Here is a 21,941-nt window from a genome sequence, read left to right as displayed (position 1 = left end):
TGGCTCGTCACAATACACCAGTCACTATTCTTGATGAACTGTGGTATCGTGTTGAAGCTGCATGTGGAGCTGTACCTGTACACACCATCCAAGCTCTGTTTGACTCAATGCCCAGGCGTATCAAGGCCGTTATTACGGCCAGAGGTGGTTGTTCTGGGTACTGATTTCTCGGGATCTATGCACCCAAATTGCGTGAAAATGTAATCACATGTCAGTTTTAGTATAATATATTTGTCCAATGAATACCCGTTTATCATCTGCATTTCTTCTTGGTTTAGCAATTTTAATGGCCAGTAGTGTAGAAGGTTCTACTTACTACACCACTAAGGGACTATATATCATAGTATGTGACATAAATTTCACCTTGATATATCTGCCCATTGCTGAGAAAAAGAGATTTTCACCATTGAACAGGTAGACAGATCGACAACAAAGTGATCTTGTAAGGTTTCCTTTTTTTCCGATTGAGGTATGAAACCCTAAAATGGATACAGTGTCATAAGAAATATGTAGAATTTAGAGCATACATTGAGTTCATTGTAAACTTCAGCCTGGTCATACATTTTTAAGCTTTCTTGAAAATTTTCAGTTGTTTTGTCAATAATCAGCCTCACTTTTTCTTTGAGTGTGTATTGAATGTACATGGATCTGAGTTATGTAATTTTGGCAGCTGTACATCATGATCTGACAATCTGTTTATCACATGATAGACAAGTATTTCTTTGACATCCTCTTCTTATGTGAATGCATTGTCTATAAGAGCACTGCTGTCTTGAGCAACTTGGGGAGAGAAATTTTTGACTGAATAGTGATCTACCATGGCTTTTAAATTATATACACAAACCTCCCTCTGAATCAGTCTGTCTATTACTGAAAACTGTATCAAAATACGTAGAATATTATATAATTTTTTATATGTAGGGATAGTAAATTATAAGTGGTCAGTCACTTTACCCTTTAGATCTCTTCAAGAATTTTTCCATCAAAATCACTATAAGTTAACAATACCATCTTACTGTCATCCTGTAAACTATCCTGTATATTCTAACAAGCAATATTAGCTCACAAGCACATGTTTCTGTGTCCTGATCTGCACAGAATTTATTTATCTATATTCATTTCTTACTTTTTGATACTTTGTATCCAGCCAGTACCGAGCTGGGACTGCTATGGGATTTCTCCAGTTCCATGTAGAACCAACCATACCTATAAAGAGGCTCTTATTAAGATGAGGTTGTCACTCCTAATGGCACTTTAAAGCTACTGTTAAATGCCACACCCCACCTCCCTCCCATATGAGAGGAATCTGTATACTCCCTTCTGTCTGCGTCTAAGGTACTTTGAAAGCATTTGCTCATCATTTAAGTGAAGTGGGATATGGGAACCAATGTGGTATTTACCTAGACAGATGTAGAAAACTTCCTAAAAAAACTCAGCTAAACTGGCTGTCGCACCAACCCCTATCATTTATTCAATTTATGGCCAGAGTGCCACCTCTTTTATCATAAATGGGCACTTTAATGTGGTAGGCTAACTGGGTGTGTATTGGATCTACATCAATATGTAGCTAATTTATAATCACTTACCTACATTAAGATTTTCTTTCTCTCTGGTCTGTGATTATATGGTAGTTAGCCAGGCAAATAATTTCTTTGCAAATACCTTGATCTTCCAACCAAATTAACATTGTAGAAAACATAATTCTGTAAAATCGAATAAATCTTTTTGAAACACCGCCTACACTCCTGGAAATGGAAAAAAGAACACATTGACACCGGTGTGTCAGACCCACCATACTTGCCCGGACACTGCGAGAGGGCTGTACAAGCAATGATCACACGCACGGCACAGCGGACACACCAGGAACCGCAGTGTTGGCCGTCGAATGGCGCTAGCTGCGCAGCATTTGTGCACCGCCGCCGTCAGTGTCAGCCAGTTTGCCGTGGCATACGGAGCTCCATCGCAGTCTTTAACACTGGTAGCATGCCGCGACAGCGTGGACGTGAACCGTATGTGCAGTTGACGGACATTGAGCGAGGGCGTATAGTGGGCATCCGGGTGGACGTACCGCCGAATTGCTCAACACGTGGGGCGTGAGGTCTCCACAGTACATCGATGTTGTCGCCAGTGGTCGGCGGAAGGTGCACGTGCCCGTCGACCTGGGACCGGACCGCAGCGACGCACGGATGCACGCCAAGACCGTAGGATCCTACGCAGTGCCGTAGGGGACCGCACCGCCACTTCCCAGCAAATTAGGGACACTGTTGCTCCTGGGGTATCGGCGAGGACCATTCGCAACCGTCTCCATGAAGCTGGGCTACGGTCCCGCACACCGTTAGGCCGTCTTCCGCTCACGCCCCAACATCGTGCAGCCCGCCTCCAGTGGTGTCGCGACAGGCGTGAATGGAGGGACGAATGGAGACGTGTCGTCTTCAGCGATGAGAGTCGCTTCTGCCTTGGTGCCAATGATGGTCGTATGCGTGTTTGGCGCCGTGCAGGTGAGCGCCACAATCAGGACTGCATACGACCGAGGCACACAGGGCCAACACCCGGCATCATGGTGTGGGGAGCGATCTCCTACACTGGCCGTACACCACTGGTGATCGTCGAGGGGACACTGAATAGTGCACGGTACATCCAAACCATCATCGAACCCATCGTTCTACCATTCCTAGACCGGCAAGGGAACTTGCTGTTCCAACAGGACAATGCACGTCCGCATGTATCCCGTGCCACCCAACGTGCTCTAGAAGGTGTAAGTCAACTACCCTGGCCAGCAAGATCTCCGGATCTGTCCCCCATTGAGCATGTTTGGGACTGGATGAAGCGTCGTCTCACGCGGTCTGCACGTCCAGCACGAACGCTGGTCCAACTGAGGCGCCAGGTGGAAATGGCATGGCAAGCCGTTCCACAGGACTACATCCAGCATCTCTACGATCGTCTCCATGGGAGAATAGCAGCCTGCATTGCTGCAAAAGGTGGATATACACTGTACTAGTGCTGACATTGTGCATACTCTGTTGCCTGTGTCTATGTGCCTGTGGTTCTGTCAGTGTGATCATGTGATGTATCTGACCCCAGGAATGTGTCAATAAAGTTTCCCCTTCCTGGGACAATGAATTCACGGTGTTCTTATTTCAATTTCCAGGAGTGTATAATGCCAACTACTTTGTTTGCCAAAGTTTTTTTTTTTTCATTACTTTATCGAAATCAACATACTGTATTTACCCAATTATAAGATAACCTCTTTTTTTCCAGGAAGTTTCTTGAGAAAAATTTAATTTTAACATATTCTGACTAATGATAATTACAGATTGTTTTACTGACATAAAGTATCTGCCTAAAAAGTTAACATTATACCAATTCTAAATGTATGCCATTTATTGATTGTCTGCATTTTGATAATATGAGCAGAAATAAACAAAAATAAATGATTTACATTAATTTGTGGACCATTTCTTTTGCACATTTTTCACTTGTTAGCACTGTCATCTGTGGTGTCACTATTTTTAATCATCATCCTAATAGCACAGCTGTGAAATTTGTATCTTCACTATCACAAATATTTGGCTTTTTCTTCCAAATATGTTGCCATTTATGAGGTGGTTGTTACTGTGGGACCTGAGAAAACAGCTGTTTTTATCCAAATAAATATTGGATTTTGCTTCCATAATGATGTGAGAATGTTACAATGTATCTCGCTTCTAAACATATTGTCTGCCCACCTCTCTCTCATTGGCTGCAGCTGACACACCCCTTTATTCCCATCATACGTCATGGTGCGTGTTGACTACATGGCAGCATAAATACACCACTGGTGCGTATGTAGACTTTTACTGTCTCCTACAGAAATGAATACTGTTGTTGAGTATTTGTCCAATTTTAAAGTCAGTTAATTCAGACTACAAATGGATTCAGGCAAGCTGTAGTTTAAATGTAGTAGAAATTCATAAAACCAAAGTACATCTTACAGATTCCCATGGTTGTCAACATGAAATAATTTGCTGCCTGCTCATTATTTCTCTCCCCACTCTCATTTAGTTCTCAGCCAAGCTTGTATCACTGTTAACCCCTCCAACCCTTCTACAGTGCTGCTGTGCTTGAAGAACTGTGAAACACATGGCAATACCTTCTCCAGTGCAAGTCATATTTAACAACAGCAATTAATGCACATATAAAAGAACACAATCACGATTTAGTCCACTTCTCAATCTTGCGATCTACTAACATTTGTTGTTACTATCTCCATGATGGGTCTTGCTGCTGTAATGTATTCTTTCAACAACAGTTAGCTAGTTGAAATTGATTTATTTCATTTGTTAGGTGTTTCATTCAGGATTAATTTTCCTTCTTGTCTGAAGGTCACCATCTTGCTCTAAATCTGATTAAAAGTTGGTAACATTTGTACTTGGATTTCTAATATGTGAACAGCAACCAAATTCTCATTTGGAACCCACTTGGTAAATAATTACAGTCTCTCATGATCAAATAAAATATTAAGCTCTGTTGTGAATCAGGTAATGTTTCTTGGAGGACAATATTTCTGTTTTTGACTGTTACCTTTACTTAAAAAGCAACAGTAATGTCTGTTTCATACATGTATCAGTGATTTCATTGTAAACCTGTTGAAATACAACAAGAGTTTGTAAGATTACAGAATTTAGTGCTATTTCCTTCTGTGTTTCCCGAAGTCATCAAATTTTAAGCAGAGTGGTAGTTTGTTATATTGGCTACTTCATAGTTTCTTGCATATCCCTTGCACCAGTGTCGCACGAGTCAAATGTTGTGATTGTTCGAGCAAAGTCGATACTGTATCAAGTGTTTCGACGTATCAGGAAATCTTGAGCGTGTTAATACGCGAGTATCATTAGCCCATCCCTGCCCTTCTGAAATCTTCAAAATAAATGAGCATGTGACCTCAATAGCCAAAGCTTCATCTGTAAATATGACTCCTATATACTCTATTAAGCAATGTTAAAATATTAACCTCAGCAATAATAGTGTAATCTGTGTTTGTATTTTTTGAAAGATGAATGTGGGAAAAAAATCTCACCTTATAATAGGGTAAATATGGTATTTAATAGGTATCAATAATCATAACTTCATATGTAATATTGCTACCAGCTCAATATAATCTTTGTTGTGACATCGTGAACATCACCTATCTTTCCATCTGTCAGCAGTGGGTTTGCACTGCTACATGACTTTGTCTTTCACACATATCCTGTACAGACATTGATTGTATTTTACATTCAGTGGAAATAATCAGTCATTATTATACTTTCTCTTTTTGTGTATGGTTCATTTTTGGTGTATCCATACTAATTTCATTATTGCTTCTACCATATCCTTATGTTTATTGGCCACATAAGGACATGTACTGCTATAAGGGAACACTGACCTATTATGTGTGTGTGTGTGTGTGTGTGTGTGTGTGTGTGAGTGAGAGGGGGGGGGGGGGGAGATAGTTTTACAATTTTAGCTGCTGGTGAACCTTCCCGGTTTTATGGTCATGGTCCTTGAACACATGAACCTTTTTGATTTATGGCTTTTTGTCCAGAGCTGCATTGGGTACCTAAAGAGGTGCTTTTGGTTCTGCTGAATCAGTAAGACTCATTGGAACCAAGTGCACCTTTGTCTTTACAGATATCAAACACATTTCTGGACAAAATGTCAAGAACAAAAATGTTTCATGAACCACAGTCATACAACCTGGAAGATTCATCAGCAGTTAAGACAACTGATTGTGAAAGCCTTCATTGCATGTTACAAATATTTCCCATAGGTACTTTGAGAAAGTATTGGAGAAAATTACAAGTATTTAATGTAGTAGACTTATGTGGAGCTGCTATACTGAAAGCATTTATGTATCACCTTTCACTGAAAACTGATTTTAAATGTCATAGAATGACTTGCCAGTGCATCATCATTTTTATCATAATTTGTTTTGTTATTTCAGGTGTCTGAAATAGTCAGCTGCCGAAATTTGTTTGAAGCTGAATTCCTAATCGCTCTTTGCAGATACCTTTTACTTCAAGGATATGAAGAAACTGAAATTACCATATTGACAACTTACTCTGGGCAAATGTTCTACTTGAGGAAAGTAAGTGATTATGCTTGGTTTTATTCTGATATTTTGAGGAAGATATTTTGTTTAGCTTTTCCATGAAATGCACATGGTTGAAATAAAAAAAAAAGAAATAAAAAAAACCAAAAGAACACTAGACTATTTAAAGTAAATAAAATTTCTGGTCTGGTTAGTAATCTTGCAATGGAGATGAGTGCACACGGTATAATAGCTTCAGTCACTAACTTATTATGGTGAGAACATTTTAACCAGCAACAGAAAGAATAGTCACAATAAGAACATACAAGTCAGCATTATAAAATAATGAGACAGGAGAGACATAAAAAATTATGGTGCGTTGTAGATCATGAGAGAGTGTTTTTAGTGTGTTATTTTGGTATTTTCAGAATCTTTTTTCACCTTCTGATATCTCGATTTCTGCGAAGAAACATTTTGTTATCACTAGCTTCTTTAGATGATGAATTCAGTCAATCGGCGACCCTTCAGGTAGAATATTTATAAATACTGACTGCAATACAAGTTTAAATAATATTCACCCATTCTAAGCAAATATTTCTCATGTTACAAGGAAACAAAATGACTGACTTGCCTTGCCTTTGGAACACGAAATTCCTGTAAAAATAAATAAATAAAAAATAAATTTAAAAAATAAAAAACATGTGTTCTTGTCATTTGGATCTGAATGTGCCTTCTTCAGGGAGTAAAGAGGATTAGGCTGTAGGAGAGGGACGGTTCACTCAAAATCCAGGTTCTGAGGGACCTGCCTATTGTGGTGACAAATGGAGACAAAGATGAAATGATAGTATGATATCAAAGATGATTACTTGTAAATTTTTTGTATTTGTATGTTAGGGGAAAAACAATTACATTGATAAAAGTCACTGTCCCTCCTTCTATACTACTAAGCTGCTGTTATTACATAATACTTCAAATAACATGTTTTGACCACAGACCAATATTAGTTGTGTATATACTGACAAAATCATTATCTGTACAAACATTAGATTTTATCAGAATTTACATTCCTGGGTTCAGATATCCAGATAAATTGTAGAAGCAGTGGCTAATGAGGGATTCTTTCAATTTGCATTTAAATACTTTGAGATTTTCAGTTTCCTGCCTGATACCCGCTGCCAACCTGTTATTGATTTCTTTTACACCACAATACATAACTCTACTCTGAATCCCAGAGAGGGATGAATAGTCAGAATGGAAATTATTTCCACTTCTAACATTGACATTGTGAATTACTGAGCTCATCCTAAATTCATTCTTGTTGTTGACCATATATATCATCACGTAGTACATGTATTGACATTTAAGTGTAAAAATTCCTAGGTCCCTGAAAAGGCAAAAGGCTTCCTCAGGATGTTTGGTTGCCAACTTTGTACAGTATCCTAATTCGGCTCTTCAGTAGAATAAATGCTTTCTTCATATTAGTTGCAATGTCCCAGAAGATCTTTCCATAGGACAGAATTGAGTGAAAGTATGCTGGCAGTCCTCTGTGCTGGTCAACACGAGAGAGATTTCTGAGAGCAGAGCACGCAGAACTGAATGTATTGGTCAACTTGTCCACTAGCTGATCCCACCACAGCTTATTACATAGAAACTTCATACATGGTGTCATATTGAGTGTATGCCCATTGATCTCTACTTTAGAATTTCAAAATATAAGATTTTTGAAGATTAAAGTTTCTGACTATTCATCCCTCTCTGGGATTCAGAATAGAGTTATGTATTGGCTGTGAACCAATTGTTAGCCTGTTCCATTATTCATCTAACTCTGTGTGGTATGAATGTGTTGGTACTTTTCATCAATATTCTTGTGTCCTCAGCAAACATTACAAGTTTTGAAGAGTTCTTCAGTGTCCCATTTAAATCATTTATGTAGACCAAGAGCAGGAGTAAGCCAAGCACTGAACCTTATGGCATATCGTATTTAATGTTTCCGCACTCTAATGCCATACTATTTTAGTTTCCCAATCAGAAATCAGTATTTAATGATCCACACAGTCAAAAGCCTTAGCAAAGCTCCAGAAATGCCAACAGGGTAATTTTTGTTGTTTAGTTCTACTAGAATTTTTTACAGTATCGCATTCTCAATAGAGAAGCCTTTACAGAAACCAAACTGAGCATAGTTAGAGGTCAGTTACTTATGCCCCTTTTGTGTATTGGTGTTAATTATGATGCACGGGCACCCACAGGAGGGGGACGGGGAGGGAGAGGCAGAAAGACTGGAGAATTACCAGTTTTTATGTAAATGAGTTTCTCAGTTTTGAGGCGGGTCAAGCCACAAGAACTCAGTTTCATAGGTGACAAAAAACTTATACTCTTCAGAATTTGGAAGGGCACCTACCTACAGAGTCCATATTGCAAATTGGTCTAATAATGTACATTACATTATTTTTAGTTAACTTTGACTGTTTCCACATTTATTGTCTCTTATCAGCTTTACAATGACCAGTTCCATTTCTCACAAAGAATATTCTTTACAGGTAGGTTCTTCCATCATCCCCTTCACTAGGATGACATACACTACTGAACTGTGTTCTTATAATTTCACAGCACTGACATTATTTTATGAAAAAAGTTCACACACAGTGGTCCTTGATAAACAACACATATACTAAATATCCATTGAGTAGACACAGTGCATGCCTAAAGTGTCAGTAATTCATAAATTGACTCAAATGAGAAGTGCATGAAAGGTAACACAAATCATTGGTTGAAACTCGAAAGTTAATTGAGTTATACTGGGAGTACGAATGATGGTCTCTATATGGTATTACATGTATATCAAATGGGAACAGACTTGGAACCAATTCTGATATAATGTAAACGGGTCACAGCCTTCCAGCATTTCACGTCGATGTAACTTGTAGACTGACTTTTGTGGAGATGTGGGGATACTGATATTCAGCCACAGACACTCTTCACATAGATGTTGTTCATTTAGCTACTGGTTGTAAACTTTACTACTATGTGAATCAAGCGATTGCCGGAAAAGTACTGAAAATTTTGATGTGGGGTTGGCCTTGTAAAGACTGGTGTATGAACATTTTAGTTTTTCACAAACCACATAATGGTTTAAAAATCTGCTAAGTCAAATTTAGCTAACTGGACTGAGTTATGTGTTATATCAGTAATTTGCTTTACAAAATATGTAGTGAGCTAATAAAATGTAAAGGTTCATGAAATCATACTGTATTCCTGAGTGAGGAATAACCCATTTATCGGTATGGGTGCCATGTTAAAAATTATGATGAATTATGCAATTTCTTATTTAACTCTTTCATTATTTAGTGAATTGTTTCATTCAACTCATAAAAATTAGGGCAACAAAAGTGTAATGGTACAAGCTGGAATCTAAAAAGTACAATGGCTAAACCTGCAATGGAAAATCTCAGTGCTTTTGAACTTAAACATTAATATTACCTGCTTCAGTCCAGATATCTCTCCAGACAGTTCAATATTAGAGTGTACAAAACCCTGATCCAGCCTGTTGTTCTATATGGCTGTGAGACATGGAGTATCCGGAAACAGGACTCCCATAAGCTCCTTGTTTTTGAGAGAAAAGTGCTTTGGAAGATCTTCGGTCTGGTTCTGGATGCAGATACAGGGGAATGGAGGATCAGATACAACCAAGAGCTTGAAGAACTATACCAGCAGCCCAGTATAGCACGAACTGTCAAAGCCAAACAAATGCAGTGCCATGTGGCCCGGATGGAGGATCACAGATGACCTCAGAAGCTCCCTGATTTCACACCTACAGGAAAGAGACCACCAGGGAGACCCAAGAATCATTGGAGGGATGGACCCCATGAAGATTTAAACCAAGTGTCAGTAGATGTGAACTGGTGGCGGATAGCAGCAATTGACAGAATACAGTGGAGGAGAAAACTTGTAGATGCTTGCAGTCCACTGGACCCAATCACATAGTAGTAGTAATAGTAGTAGTAGTAGTATTATTAGTACTATCTGGTAAGTTTATTAGTTTGAGGAAAATTAAAATATGTTACCATAATGTCTACATACCAGTGTTTCTATGAGAGGTGTCAATCTATCCAAAGTGACATATAAGCTCACTTGAAACCTGCAATAGCATACTGTAGTAATAAGTTCACAGTTCTTAAAAGGTTTTAATAAATTTGGTTTCCAGTGGACCTGTATACACTAATGAAGTCAGCACATTGAAAATAACGGTTCAAGTAATAAAGGTATGTGAGGCTAAGTGTAATTAATGTCTTGATAGATTCAGATACATACTATGTATGCACCACGTAGATACTAGGATGAGAAGTGAATAAAGAGAAAATATTAATTATTAGCTAGAGTGGAAATATAGCAGGTGGAGTGGCTCCAGCTTGTTATGATATAAATTGATGCTTTTTCATGATATATGAGAATTCTGCAGTGAATAAAAACTCTATACTCCAGATGCTACTTGACTCATTGACTGATTACAGAGGTAACTCCAGGGTAATACTACCGAGTAAGTACAAGATTTTGTTACCTTGGCTGAGATAACATCATAGCCAGAAGAGGTGCTACTTTTTAGTTATTTCTCTAACAGATGAGTTGCTAAAACTTATGTCTGGTGGTGACATATGCTTTGCCGATCTAATTAAGTTTATTTTGCTGTGCTTTTGATGAACAATTTTTTGTCATTGTGATTTTAGATACTGTTGAGTAGCCTCTGATTTTAATTTTGTATCACCTGTCTTTCTGCTACTGCTATCTGGGTCTTAAGTATCATTTGCCTTGCCAAGTTTATATGTTTCATACCTAATAATTCTTCAATTTTTTTTATTTTTTTTTTTTTGCCTGGTTCTTGGAATTTTGAAGTTTTTGTGCATCGTTTTGGCTTCTTTTATAGCACACTGAAGAATTTGCAGTACTGCTTGTAAGGCATTTTTAAATCTCTTCCTCTGGATTAGATAATCATCTCTCTTTTCAGCACAAGATTTTTTTGATCCTAGATGTCAGCCACTCTTTTTTTGGTTTCCATTGCAAATGTTCTTAGCCCATTGTAAAGGAAGATTGGATTCAAGATGATGTAAGAATTTGTTTGCATTACTCATCCTGTAAATTGTCTCTTAATAGTGTAACTCAGTCAGCATTTACAGTTCTGTGCAGATACAGAACTGTAACAGGTGCTTTACTTTGTTGACGTGTATCTTGGCTCATTCCACACCTGTAATTTTCCTCTTCCATTATAAGATCTTTGTAACTTGAAGTAATGAATATCTGAATGATTGTTTCATTAAGTTAGTTTTTAAATTCATATTTTAAACCAAGAGGCAGAATAAAAGAAGAAGAATCAAAAATTAACATCAGAAAATTGATTCTTTTTTTTTATATTATTGCCTTGGTCTGTCAAATGCTGATGGGGAATTAGGTTTATGTGGTTTGGAACATGTGACATAAGTTGAATTGTTTACAAGTCATTTAAGTGAAGCAAGTGCACATCGAAGGTGTAAGAACTGCAGGAACAAGCCTCAGCATTGGGGGCCTAAAGTAGAAGTTAAAATTACAGGAACGATCTAAGAAGTTTGAAGGTACAGTGAAAAATTGGGCAGAAAAAATTACAGAAAAGCAACGTAATGGTTAATTGAGCTATTGTTTGTTGAGTAGCCATTGACTCCTTTGAATCACATCATGAGAAAAAAAATGCAGTGAGCTGGAATTCAAAAAAGAAATCCTGTACATTCAGTGGATATGATTCTGATTACCACAGAGAGATACCTACCAGCCCGAGTGAAGAAAGAATTGAAATTGTATGCAGTCTCTTCAAAGAAGACAGCAAGTCATGGGCTTACAAAATCAACTTGTATCAAAACATGTAAGAATACTTGCAAAGTGTCATGAAAAAGTACTGGTCAGAAATACATAATATTTAATTAGAGAATTTACGAGAGTCCGTACTATCGCAACAATGCACCTGGTGTCAAAGTATATTGTGATTGAATATTGCATTAACTGCTGTACACTGCATGTCTGACTAAACGATGATTTATAATGTAGCAAACTTTTAAGGATACGCAATACATACAGGGTGTGACTGGAGGTGGTCTTTTAAATGATGTAAAATAGTGATGGAACAAGAGAAAAAGTAATAGTAGCTAATGGAATCTGAGCCAATTTACAAGATAAGAGTGAGAGAGCCAGTCTTTCTTACTTACTTTTAGAAAATAACATTGTTTATGTCCTCTTTTGGGAATGCTTACAAAATGTGGAAAATTTTTACACATTTGTAACTCTTATTGAACACCTTACAAAAGTTCACAGTTCTTAAAAGGTTTTAATAAATTTGGTTTCCAGTGGACCTGTATACACTAATGAAGTCAGCACATTGAAAATAACGGTTCAAGTAATAAAGGTATGTGAGGCTAAGTGTAATTAATGTCTTGATAGATTCAGATACATACTATGTATGCACCACGTAGATACTAGGATGAGAAGTGAATAAAGAGAAAATATTAATTATTAGCTAGAGTGGAAATATAGCAGGTGGAGTGGCTCCAGCTTGTTATGATATAAATTGATGCTTTTTCATGATATATGAGAATTCTGCAGTGAATAAAAACTCTATACTCCAGATGCTACTTGACTCATTGACTGATTACAGAGGTAACTCCAGGGTAATACTACCGAGTAAGTACAAGATTTTGTTACCTTGGCTGAGATAACATCATAGCCAGAAGAGGTGCTACTTTTTAGTTATTTCTCTAACAGATGAGTTGCTAAAACTTATGTCTGTCCATCTCCTCGGCTCTCTCATTACCCATCTACCCCTTCATCTTCTCTCTGTCCATCTCCTCGGCTCTCTCATTACCCATCTACCCCTTCATCTTCTCTCTGTCTACCTCCTCCACCCTCCACTCTCTGTCCATCTCCTCCTGCCCCTGTCCATCTGCTCCTTGCCACTCTGCCCATCTTCTCCTCCTCCCCCCCCCCCCCCCCTCTCTATCTGTTACTCACCCCCTCTAAGTCTATTTCTTCATCCCCCCCTTTTGTTCATCATCTCCTCCCCCCTCTCCCTCTCTCCGTCTCCTGCTCTGTTCTATCTCTGTCTATTCCCCCCTCTCTGACCACATAATGCTCCCCACTACTTGCGACCACCTCCTCCTTCCCCCTCTTTGTCCATCTCCTCCTGACCCCTTCTGTATGCACATTATCACTCCCACACCAATAGGAAGTTGCTGATTGTTACTGTCAAGTTATGTCTTTCCAGCTAGTAAGTAATGTTTGTGCCAAGTTTGGTTGAAATCGATCCAGGGGTTTAGGAAGAGGTTTTTACCCATGGCCTTGCTCACATAAGTACATATCACAAATATTATTTCACATATTTCAGCTGTATCTCTGGTGAATTTTGCCCTGCAGTTTCATTTTCATGCAACTCAATGTTTATGGCATCGTATATCTTGAAGTATGTGTCATACAGTGATAAAATTTTGCGATAGACACAATGGTATATGTGGACACCACCTGCAAAATGTGTTGCGACTAGAGTTAGTAGTAAAGAAGCAATAAATTAAAATGTCATGCATGACATGGCAGCTTTTCACACATCTCAGTGTTTTTGACATAATATATTCTGAACTCTGTTTCATACAATGATATATTTTTGCAAGTACCTTCAGTGCTATATCTGAATAGTGTCTACAAAATGTGCTCCAAATAGAGGTATTAGTAAAAAATTAATAAATTAAAGGTCATACTTGATGCAGTAGTTGTACTACTGAACAGCAAAAATGTAGTAAGCGATAATTTTTTCTCCTTTCATCATTTTTTGGGGGGGGGTGTCATCAAGAAAAAGTCGCATAAAGGTTTGAAAGTATGTGTAAAGTTGGTTGCAAGTCACTTAGGTGCTCTCATTCCCAAATACTGAATGAATATAAAATGGCTATTTGCACACAGTGAGCTATACTTAATTTTTCACACCCACCCCACCAATTTGATAGGTAGGTGGTTCTTGAGAATGAGAGCACTTTGTGACTTGCAACCAACTTTATACGTAATTTCAAACCTTTATTTTTCCAGACGGTAAGTGATTTGTGTACCAAGTTTGGTTGAAGTCATCCAGTGGATTAGGAGGATATGTGGAACACACATACTTACAAATATACACTTTTATAATATGAGGTCTGTTCAAAAAATTCCAGAAGTTTGTCCACAAACTTTTTTCTTTGCTTGTCTCCTCTATTGTTGCAAAACTTTGTCATTTCAACGGAGTTTTCGACTTTGGGTGATGCAAGAGCCACAAATTGTCTTGCCACATTTCATGGTGTTTCCTTCTGACATTTTCTTGCAGGCATCACAACACATCCTAATAGTACCATTGATTAACAGTTTGTCTCTGTGGCATGAATTCATCATGAACTAATCCTTCAAAGTCAAAGAAAACTATCAGCATAGCTTTGACATTTGACATGGCTTGATGAGCTTTTCTTGGTCTTGAGCCTTTCCCAATCCATTGTGAAGATTGAACCTTAATCTCAAAATCATAATCATAGACCACCCTCTCATCAGCAGTTCTGATTCTCTTAAGGAATAACTTGTTCATGCAATCCAAAAGCTCTTTGCAGGTTGCAAGGCGAAGGTTTTTCTGATACTGAGTCATGAGCTGCGGGACAAACTTAGCAGCAGCACGATGCTTTCCAAGATGCGGTGTCAGGATTCGCGGGTAGACGTCAAAGGGCATCCTGAATGGGGTCACCTTGAACTTGCGTCTGGCCATTTTTAAACTGTGTGAACTATTTGTAACACTGAGTGTAGCTTAAGCACTCATCACCATTGACTTCCTGCATCATTTCTTGTGTCTCTGTATAGGCTTTCTTGAGTTTCTTGCAGAATTTAATGCAAACGGGTTGCTCCTTTAACTCTGACATCTCGATTATCACAAACTGTGTGACACAATGTTCTACTCAATACAACACTAAACAAGAACTAACAGGCTTACAACAATGAAACTTCCGGCAGCTACACATTAAACACAGGCGTGTGCAGGAATGCCAACCGCATTTCACTCCAACACACCATCAGTGCGACGTTATGAATTTTCCGGAATTTTTTGAACAGACCTCATATGTGTCGATAAAGAAGTATGAAGTGAAGTAGACAGGCACAACACAAGAATTAGACAACATACACACACTCACACAAACGTAACTCACGCCCACATGATCACCGTCTCTGGCTGCTGGGGCCAGACTCTGACCGACAGTGCATGATAGGAACCAGGGGTGGGATAGCAAGGTAGGGGTGGGGGACGGTAGAGTACTGCTTCTGAGAGCACACAGGGACGAGGTGGGGAGAGAGTGGGGCAGCTAGAGCCACTCGGGTGATTGGGGGGAGGGGGGGGGGGGGGGGTAAAGGAGAGGAGTAAAAAGACTGGGTGCGTTGGTGTAATAGAAGGCCATTTAATGCTGGTATGGGAACAGGGAAGGGTATCACCTACGTATAGGTAGGCGAAGGACAGTGACTAACAAAGGTTCAAGTAGGGAGGGGTACAGGAATGTAGGATGTATTAAAAAAAAGCTGGTGTTTGTAGGAAGGATCCAGATGGCACAGCTAGAAGTGGATGTGGAAAACTGCATAGAAACCACATTCATTCCAGCCAGCACACTGGTTGCCATTGCCTGTCCTTGAGATGGATTAAATATCTGGCAGGTGTGTCTCCCCACATTATGGAAACAGGCACTAATGTGGTTGGCTAGCTAGATGGGTCCCTGAAAGAAGTATGTGCTATGAAATGTAATTTAAGTTGAGTCATACAAGGATATTATCAGTGCAAAATAATTTTAATAAGACTACAAATCACACAGTTGAAGTCTTAAGTCTTTTAGCTGGATATTGAGACAAGAATACTCTAAATAATAGACTTAATGTTTTTCATTCCTTTTTAACTTTTTTCTTATTTTGGGGGGTGGGGGGGGGGGGTCATGTGCACATTAAGATCTATTAATATGTGAAGTTGCATTAGTAGGAAGTGCGAATGTGTGACATATGAGACCGGGATATGCCAGATATCAGTGCAAGCTACTGCAATTCTACATACAGTAAGCGAAAAAACTTGCTCCTATTTTAGCAGAATTTTACTGTAAATTGCTGTAAGCATGAAGTGATTTGAGTGATTGGAAAAAAGTGCAGGTCATTTGAATTTCCAAGATGATTTGTGGAAGAGATGTGCACAACTATGGGCCTATATCCCTAAATTCAATCTGTTTTCAATTTTTGGAGCATGTTTTATACTAATGTAGTATGATCTTTCTGGAGAGAAACAGTCTCCTGTATAGGAATCAAACTATGATCGTGTGACACCCAGCTCACTCTATTCATCAACAAAACTCAGAAGGCTGTACCTATTTGTGTCCAAGTCAGTGTTGTGTTCGTTTACTACTGGAAGGTGTTTCAGACAGTTTGCCATACTTGCTTATTCAACAGAATACAAACCTGCAGAATATCGGACTAGCTGTGTGACTGGATTGGAGAATTCCTTGTGAATAGAACAAAGCATGTCATTTTCAATGGAGAAAAAATGAAACATATATACATGATGTACGGAAGTGAAATGTGGACTATGAGCAGTTCAGACTAGAAGAGAATTGGAGCTTTTGGAATGTGGTGCTACAAAAGAATGCCAAATAATACATGGATAGATCAAGTAGTTAATGAAGAGTTATTGAATCAAATTCAGGGAAAAGAGAAATTTTTGGCACAACCTGACTAAAATAAGGGATTAATTGATAGGATGCAACTTGGGGCATCAAAGGATAGTCAATTTGGAAAGTGTGAAAGGTTAAAATTGTAGAGGGAGGCCAAGGCTTGGATTCAGTAAGCAGATTCACGTGGAAGTAGGTTGCAGTAGTTATTTGAAGATGAAGATGCTTGTGCAAGGCAAGAGTAACCTGTATTCAGACTGAAGACCATAACAACAACAACAACAAACCTAACATACAATAACACAAAGAAAAGTGATTAAATGACATTACTTGTGTTCAGTTAAACTTAAATAGATAGGTTTACTTACTGAACAAGAAAGATGGTAATTTGGAACAATTTGATTATATAAGACACTACTTTTATGTTACCAGTGTTCAGTTATTGATGTGCAGTATGTTCCAATTGAAAGTTTTTGTCTTGTTGATTTAAACATTTGAATAAGTTCTATTTTTCTTTCTTCAGATCAAAAATGTTGAATTTTGTTAATTCATGCAAACCTTAGGTTATGTATATTGTGTACCATCAGGTTGAAAGAAATGCAAATTATTTTTTGTAAAGCTTCAATAATAATACTGTAAAATAGTATTTTCTACTGATTTAAAATATTCAAGTAAATTGTCATTTAGATTTGTATTCCAGAGGAAAATGTTTATATATGAAATGTAAATTCCAGCCACATGCCCTGGCAGGTCCATCAGTGCCCACTGAGCACTGTGTCATTCCCTGCCAATGGCTTCATTGGATGTATTAGGAATGTGGAGGCTTTGTACTTCTCTTTCAGCTGTTGTCAGTTTTTATAACTTGGAGCTGCTACTACCTAGTCATGTAGTTTCTCAATTGGATTGATGCTGAGTGTGCCCCATTCTCGTCCTCCAACCAAAGAAAAATGTCTGGCAGTACAGGGAATCAAATCCAGGCTCTCCGCATAACAGTTATCCACAGTGACCCCTCAGTTATGGAGTATACATGTGTCTATACTAACAACAAATTGCGACTTGTGCTACTCTGTTCACACTAATAATTGTGGAAATTACTTCTGTCATCATCGTCATTCCCTGAGTAGTGCCTAATCACAAATTCATAGCAGTTATTAAAAATGCTGAGGAAAACTAGCTTCAGTTTTTGCACTTATTTGTAAAGTATTGGGAGAGTACTATTAGTGTGCAGTAGTTTTCAAGGTAATCGTCTTTGTAGCATTACCAATCCAAGTGATCTTTCGCTAACAGCTATCATCATTTAAGGCTCTCCTTACATTCAGGGTTATGTTAATGCACACTGAAAATTTGTAGATGTTCATTAATTGTTTCATTTGCTTTTTATGTTAGGAGTTTTACTCTTTTGCGATGAGAGTGTTGTTGTCACTGAAAAATGAAATTTTGTGTATCTGTCTAACACTTGTGTTATGTATCATTCCAGAGGAGCTATGTGTATCCCTAAATATCCTTACCACAGAATGACATTCACAAATTAAAAACCATAAAATGAGTTATTGTACAGTAAAGCTCATATATCTTGCAGATGTGTTATTTTATTTGTATATTGAGAATTATGCCATAAGACAACACTTGTCTCCAAGATGGGACCTTGATTGAGTAACTCAATGAGAGGAAGTACCTGCATGAGTGGGAATATGGAAGTTCCAATTACCAACAACCTAAGTTGAAGAACTGCCAATAATTTAGAAAAAAGTTGTCATGATTCAGACCAAGAAAGTGTTGCTGCTTCATTTGTTCTATGTACAAACTTCACACTGGTATTGATGTTGATACAAGTGTAATGTCATCCAGTTAGTGATGTGTAGTTATATTTATGGACAATACAAAGTGCTACCCAAAATATCTGAGAATTTCATTGTAAAAGTCAGAAAACTATACAATGCATCTTAATGTCCTCCATCACCTTCAAAGTAGACACCTCGTGCACATATGCAACAATTCCAGCATTATTCCCATTTTTGGAAGGACTCCTGGAAGTCCATGGAGTGAAGGGTCCATTGTGATTCCACTTGGATGTCTTCAGTCGAGTCAAAGCATCGCCCTTTCAGTGGGGTTCTCAGGGAACAGGTAGAAGTCACATGGATTTGGCCCGGCAAGTAGGGAGGATGGGAAGCCATTTCAGTGTTGCCTTTGCCCAAGAATTCCTTCACAACCAGTGAGGAGTGTGCAAGTGTGTTGTCATGATGCACCAACCAGTCTTTCTTTTTCCATAACTCTGGCAGTTGGTACCAACCATTTTTGATCACTGCCTGTTGAGAGTCTGACCAAGTGAAACAAACTCCTAATGCACCATTCCCTGAATGTTGAAAAAAAAAAAATGATCAGCATTGACTTCATGTTGCTATGAACTTTATGAGCTTTTTATCACCTTGGAGAAGATGGTCTTTACTATTGTGATGATTGCTGCTTTGTTTTAGTGTCATAACTGTAGGTCCAAGATTCACCATCTGTTATGAAACTGGATAAGAATTTTAGACACTCTCGAATTCTCCGTTGCAGCTCAGTGCATGTCTGAATCCTGAGGTTTCATTGGTCGATGCTGAGAAGGTGAGGGATGAACTTCGCTGCAATTTCCTCTTGTGTTTAGTTTGTTGGCTATAATATGTTGATATGTGCCATAACACAGCCTGAGTCTGTTACAAACATCGTGATTTATCAGCCTTTGGTCTTTGTGAATCACATCACCTACTTTCATGTTCATTTCTGGTGTTGTGTATGTTGAAGTCAATCAGAATGTTTTGCCATCTTCCACAAATTCTTGCCCTTCCTCGATGTTCTTGAACCACTTAAATGTTCTTGCTTGACTCAGTGCACTCTCACCAAATGCCTCTGTCAGCATGTGGCAGGTTTCGGCTGCAGTTTTCTTTAGCTTGAAACAGAATTTGATGCAAATCTGTAGCTCCTTCACTTTATCCATTTCACAATTTGCAGAAGCACTGAAACACATCCCGACATGCACCACTGCAATTCACAACTGTGTGTACCAAAGACAACGCAACTTTGTGTCTCAGTAGTTATGATGTGCACCTCGATACATCTAGCGGCAGAATCTTATTCTGCTTCTGGGTTGACTGATACAATGAAATTCTCAGATATTTTGGGTAGCACCTCGTATGCGGGTTATGAATATCAGTGGTCTTCATATACTACTCAAGAACAATTAGGGAAGTAGTATTGCATTACATTACAGCAATTACAAAACGATCAGGGAAGAGGTCTGTCATAGCCTTTCGAAGGCATGACCTAAAAATATCAAGAGGTAATGAAGAATCTCCCTAGAATAACACAAGCAGTGAAGTAAAACACTACACACGATGTGGGAAATCAGTTAGGGCTATCGAGTAATGGTACTAATACGCAGTCCTGAGATTAATTTGTATTCAATGTTATGTATTTATTAATGTAGAGTTTTATTTTATGTTTGTGGCCTTTCTATCCTGTTAATCATGCTGATGTGATAGAAAAATTCCTGGTTGAAATACAAATCATGGAAAGAGTAAAGACAACTGCTGATTACATAACTGAGGCATTGAGTGATAGACAAGCACATACATGAGATTGAGCGTGTGGTTATGCTTTCAGACAATGTCCTTCCTCAGAGATAACAAACATAAAAACAGAAATGAACATTCACATGCAACTATATTGTCCTGGCCCAGTGACCCAAGAGGATATATTGATATACGACAGTACTTACAGATACTTACCAGGGTTGTCAAACATAACATAAATTATTGATTTTATGATTGTGAACAGAAAACAATAAACATTTTCCTATATAAACGTAAGCTTCCCTGTAAACTAAAAATAATTTTTAAAGGTACTGTACAAAATAGTGATGCTGTAAAATGAGTTTTCATTGTAGTGTAGACTGGTATAATGTACATGGAAAATGGTGTCTCACTGCCACTGCATTAAATTTTACAGCTGAGAAGGGAATCTGGTGCACTACAAAACATTCGAATAACTGTTGTAGATAACTTCCAAGGAGAAGAAAACAAAATAATTTTACTGTCATTGGTACGGAGCAATGAGGATGGCAAGATTGGTTTCCTTAAAGTTGAAAACAGAGTATGTGTAGCCCTCTCAAGAGCTAAAGAAGGCTTTTACATAATTGGTAAGTCTTGTTTTGTATAAAAAATGTAGTCATTACAATGTGATATGAAGAATAGTTTGTATTCAGCTTTTAAATGCTTATTGTGGTAACTTTCATAAGGCTGCCATATAATATCTTAAATGAAATTTAGATACAATTTTGGTAGGTAATAACATAATCCTACTATACTGTTATTCAAAAAATGTGGTAATTTAACAATCACAAATGGAAATATACTTCCAGTAGAAATAAATATGAAATTAGAATGAGCAAGGCAGCAGAATGACCAAAAATTGAGAGAAAAAATTATTTAAAAATTGAAAAACCATCATCATGACCATATAAACATGAAGTGAAAAAAAGAAAAGGAAGAAGACTAGACAAACATGTGTGTGGGGTATCTCATAAATGTATTTAAATAAGGGAAAATCCAGGATGGCATAAGAACAATACGAAAAGGATAGATTGCTACTCACCACATACAAGAGGCATTAAGTGGCAGACAGGCACAATGAAAAACCCTGCTAGATATTATTCAGATATGGAAATAAGTTTATCAGCAGATGTAGCCAACTCCAATACATTCACACAATCACAATTCGTACACGTGACCAGTATCATCTCTGGGCACTAAATCCTGACTACGACAATGTCTGAAGTGAGCAGCAATCTTTGCTAGGATGGGAGTGGGGCGAGGGAGGTTTGCCAGACTAGTGGTAGGGGATGCCAGTGCAGAACTTGGGGACAGGATAGTGGACTGCTAGGTGTAGTATCGGTGGGTTGTTCTAGGGGCATATGGGAGGGGGGTAAAGCGAGAGAACTATACAGCAGATGTTCTGGTAAGATAGAAGTTGTCTGAAAGACTGGAGCAAGAGAAGGGAAGTGGATGTGAGGGTGGAGGAAACAGACTAACAGGGAGATCTCTTGGCTGCGCAGTTTGGAAAAGGTTGTGCTGGTGTATAGAATCCAGGTGGCATAGGCTGTGAAGCAGTTGTTTCCATCAAGAACATCATGTGCGCCTGCCCACGTGCTGTCA

The 21,941-nt window shown here is 38.3% G+C and overlaps 1 protein-coding gene across 1 annotated transcript in view; it reads left to right on the top strand.

Annotated features, from left to right (window-relative positions):
- Positions 1 to 21,941, top strand: part of LOC124594486 (NFX1-type zinc finger-containing protein 1-like) — a 356,250-nt gene that overhangs the window by 66,950 nt on the left and 267,359 nt on the right. Inside the window, exons 10-11 of the mRNA XM_047132862.1 lie at positions 5,960 to 6,103; positions 20,737 to 20,926. Coding sequence (XP_046988818.1) covers positions 5,960 to 6,103; positions 20,737 to 20,926 — 334 coding nt within the window. The remainder of the gene's footprint in view (positions 1 to 5,959; positions 6,104 to 20,736; positions 20,927 to 21,941) is intronic.

The sequence above is a fragment of the Schistocerca americana genome, chromosome 2 (genome assembly GCF_021461395.2).
Source record: "Schistocerca americana isolate TAMUIC-IGC-003095 chromosome 2, iqSchAmer2.1, whole genome shotgun sequence".
In the NCBI taxonomy this organism is placed as follows: domain Eukaryota; kingdom Metazoa; phylum Arthropoda; class Insecta; order Orthoptera; family Acrididae; genus Schistocerca; species Schistocerca americana.
The sequence above is the reverse complement of the archived record's forward strand: the minus strand, read 5'-3'. Positions and strand labels throughout refer to the sequence as shown.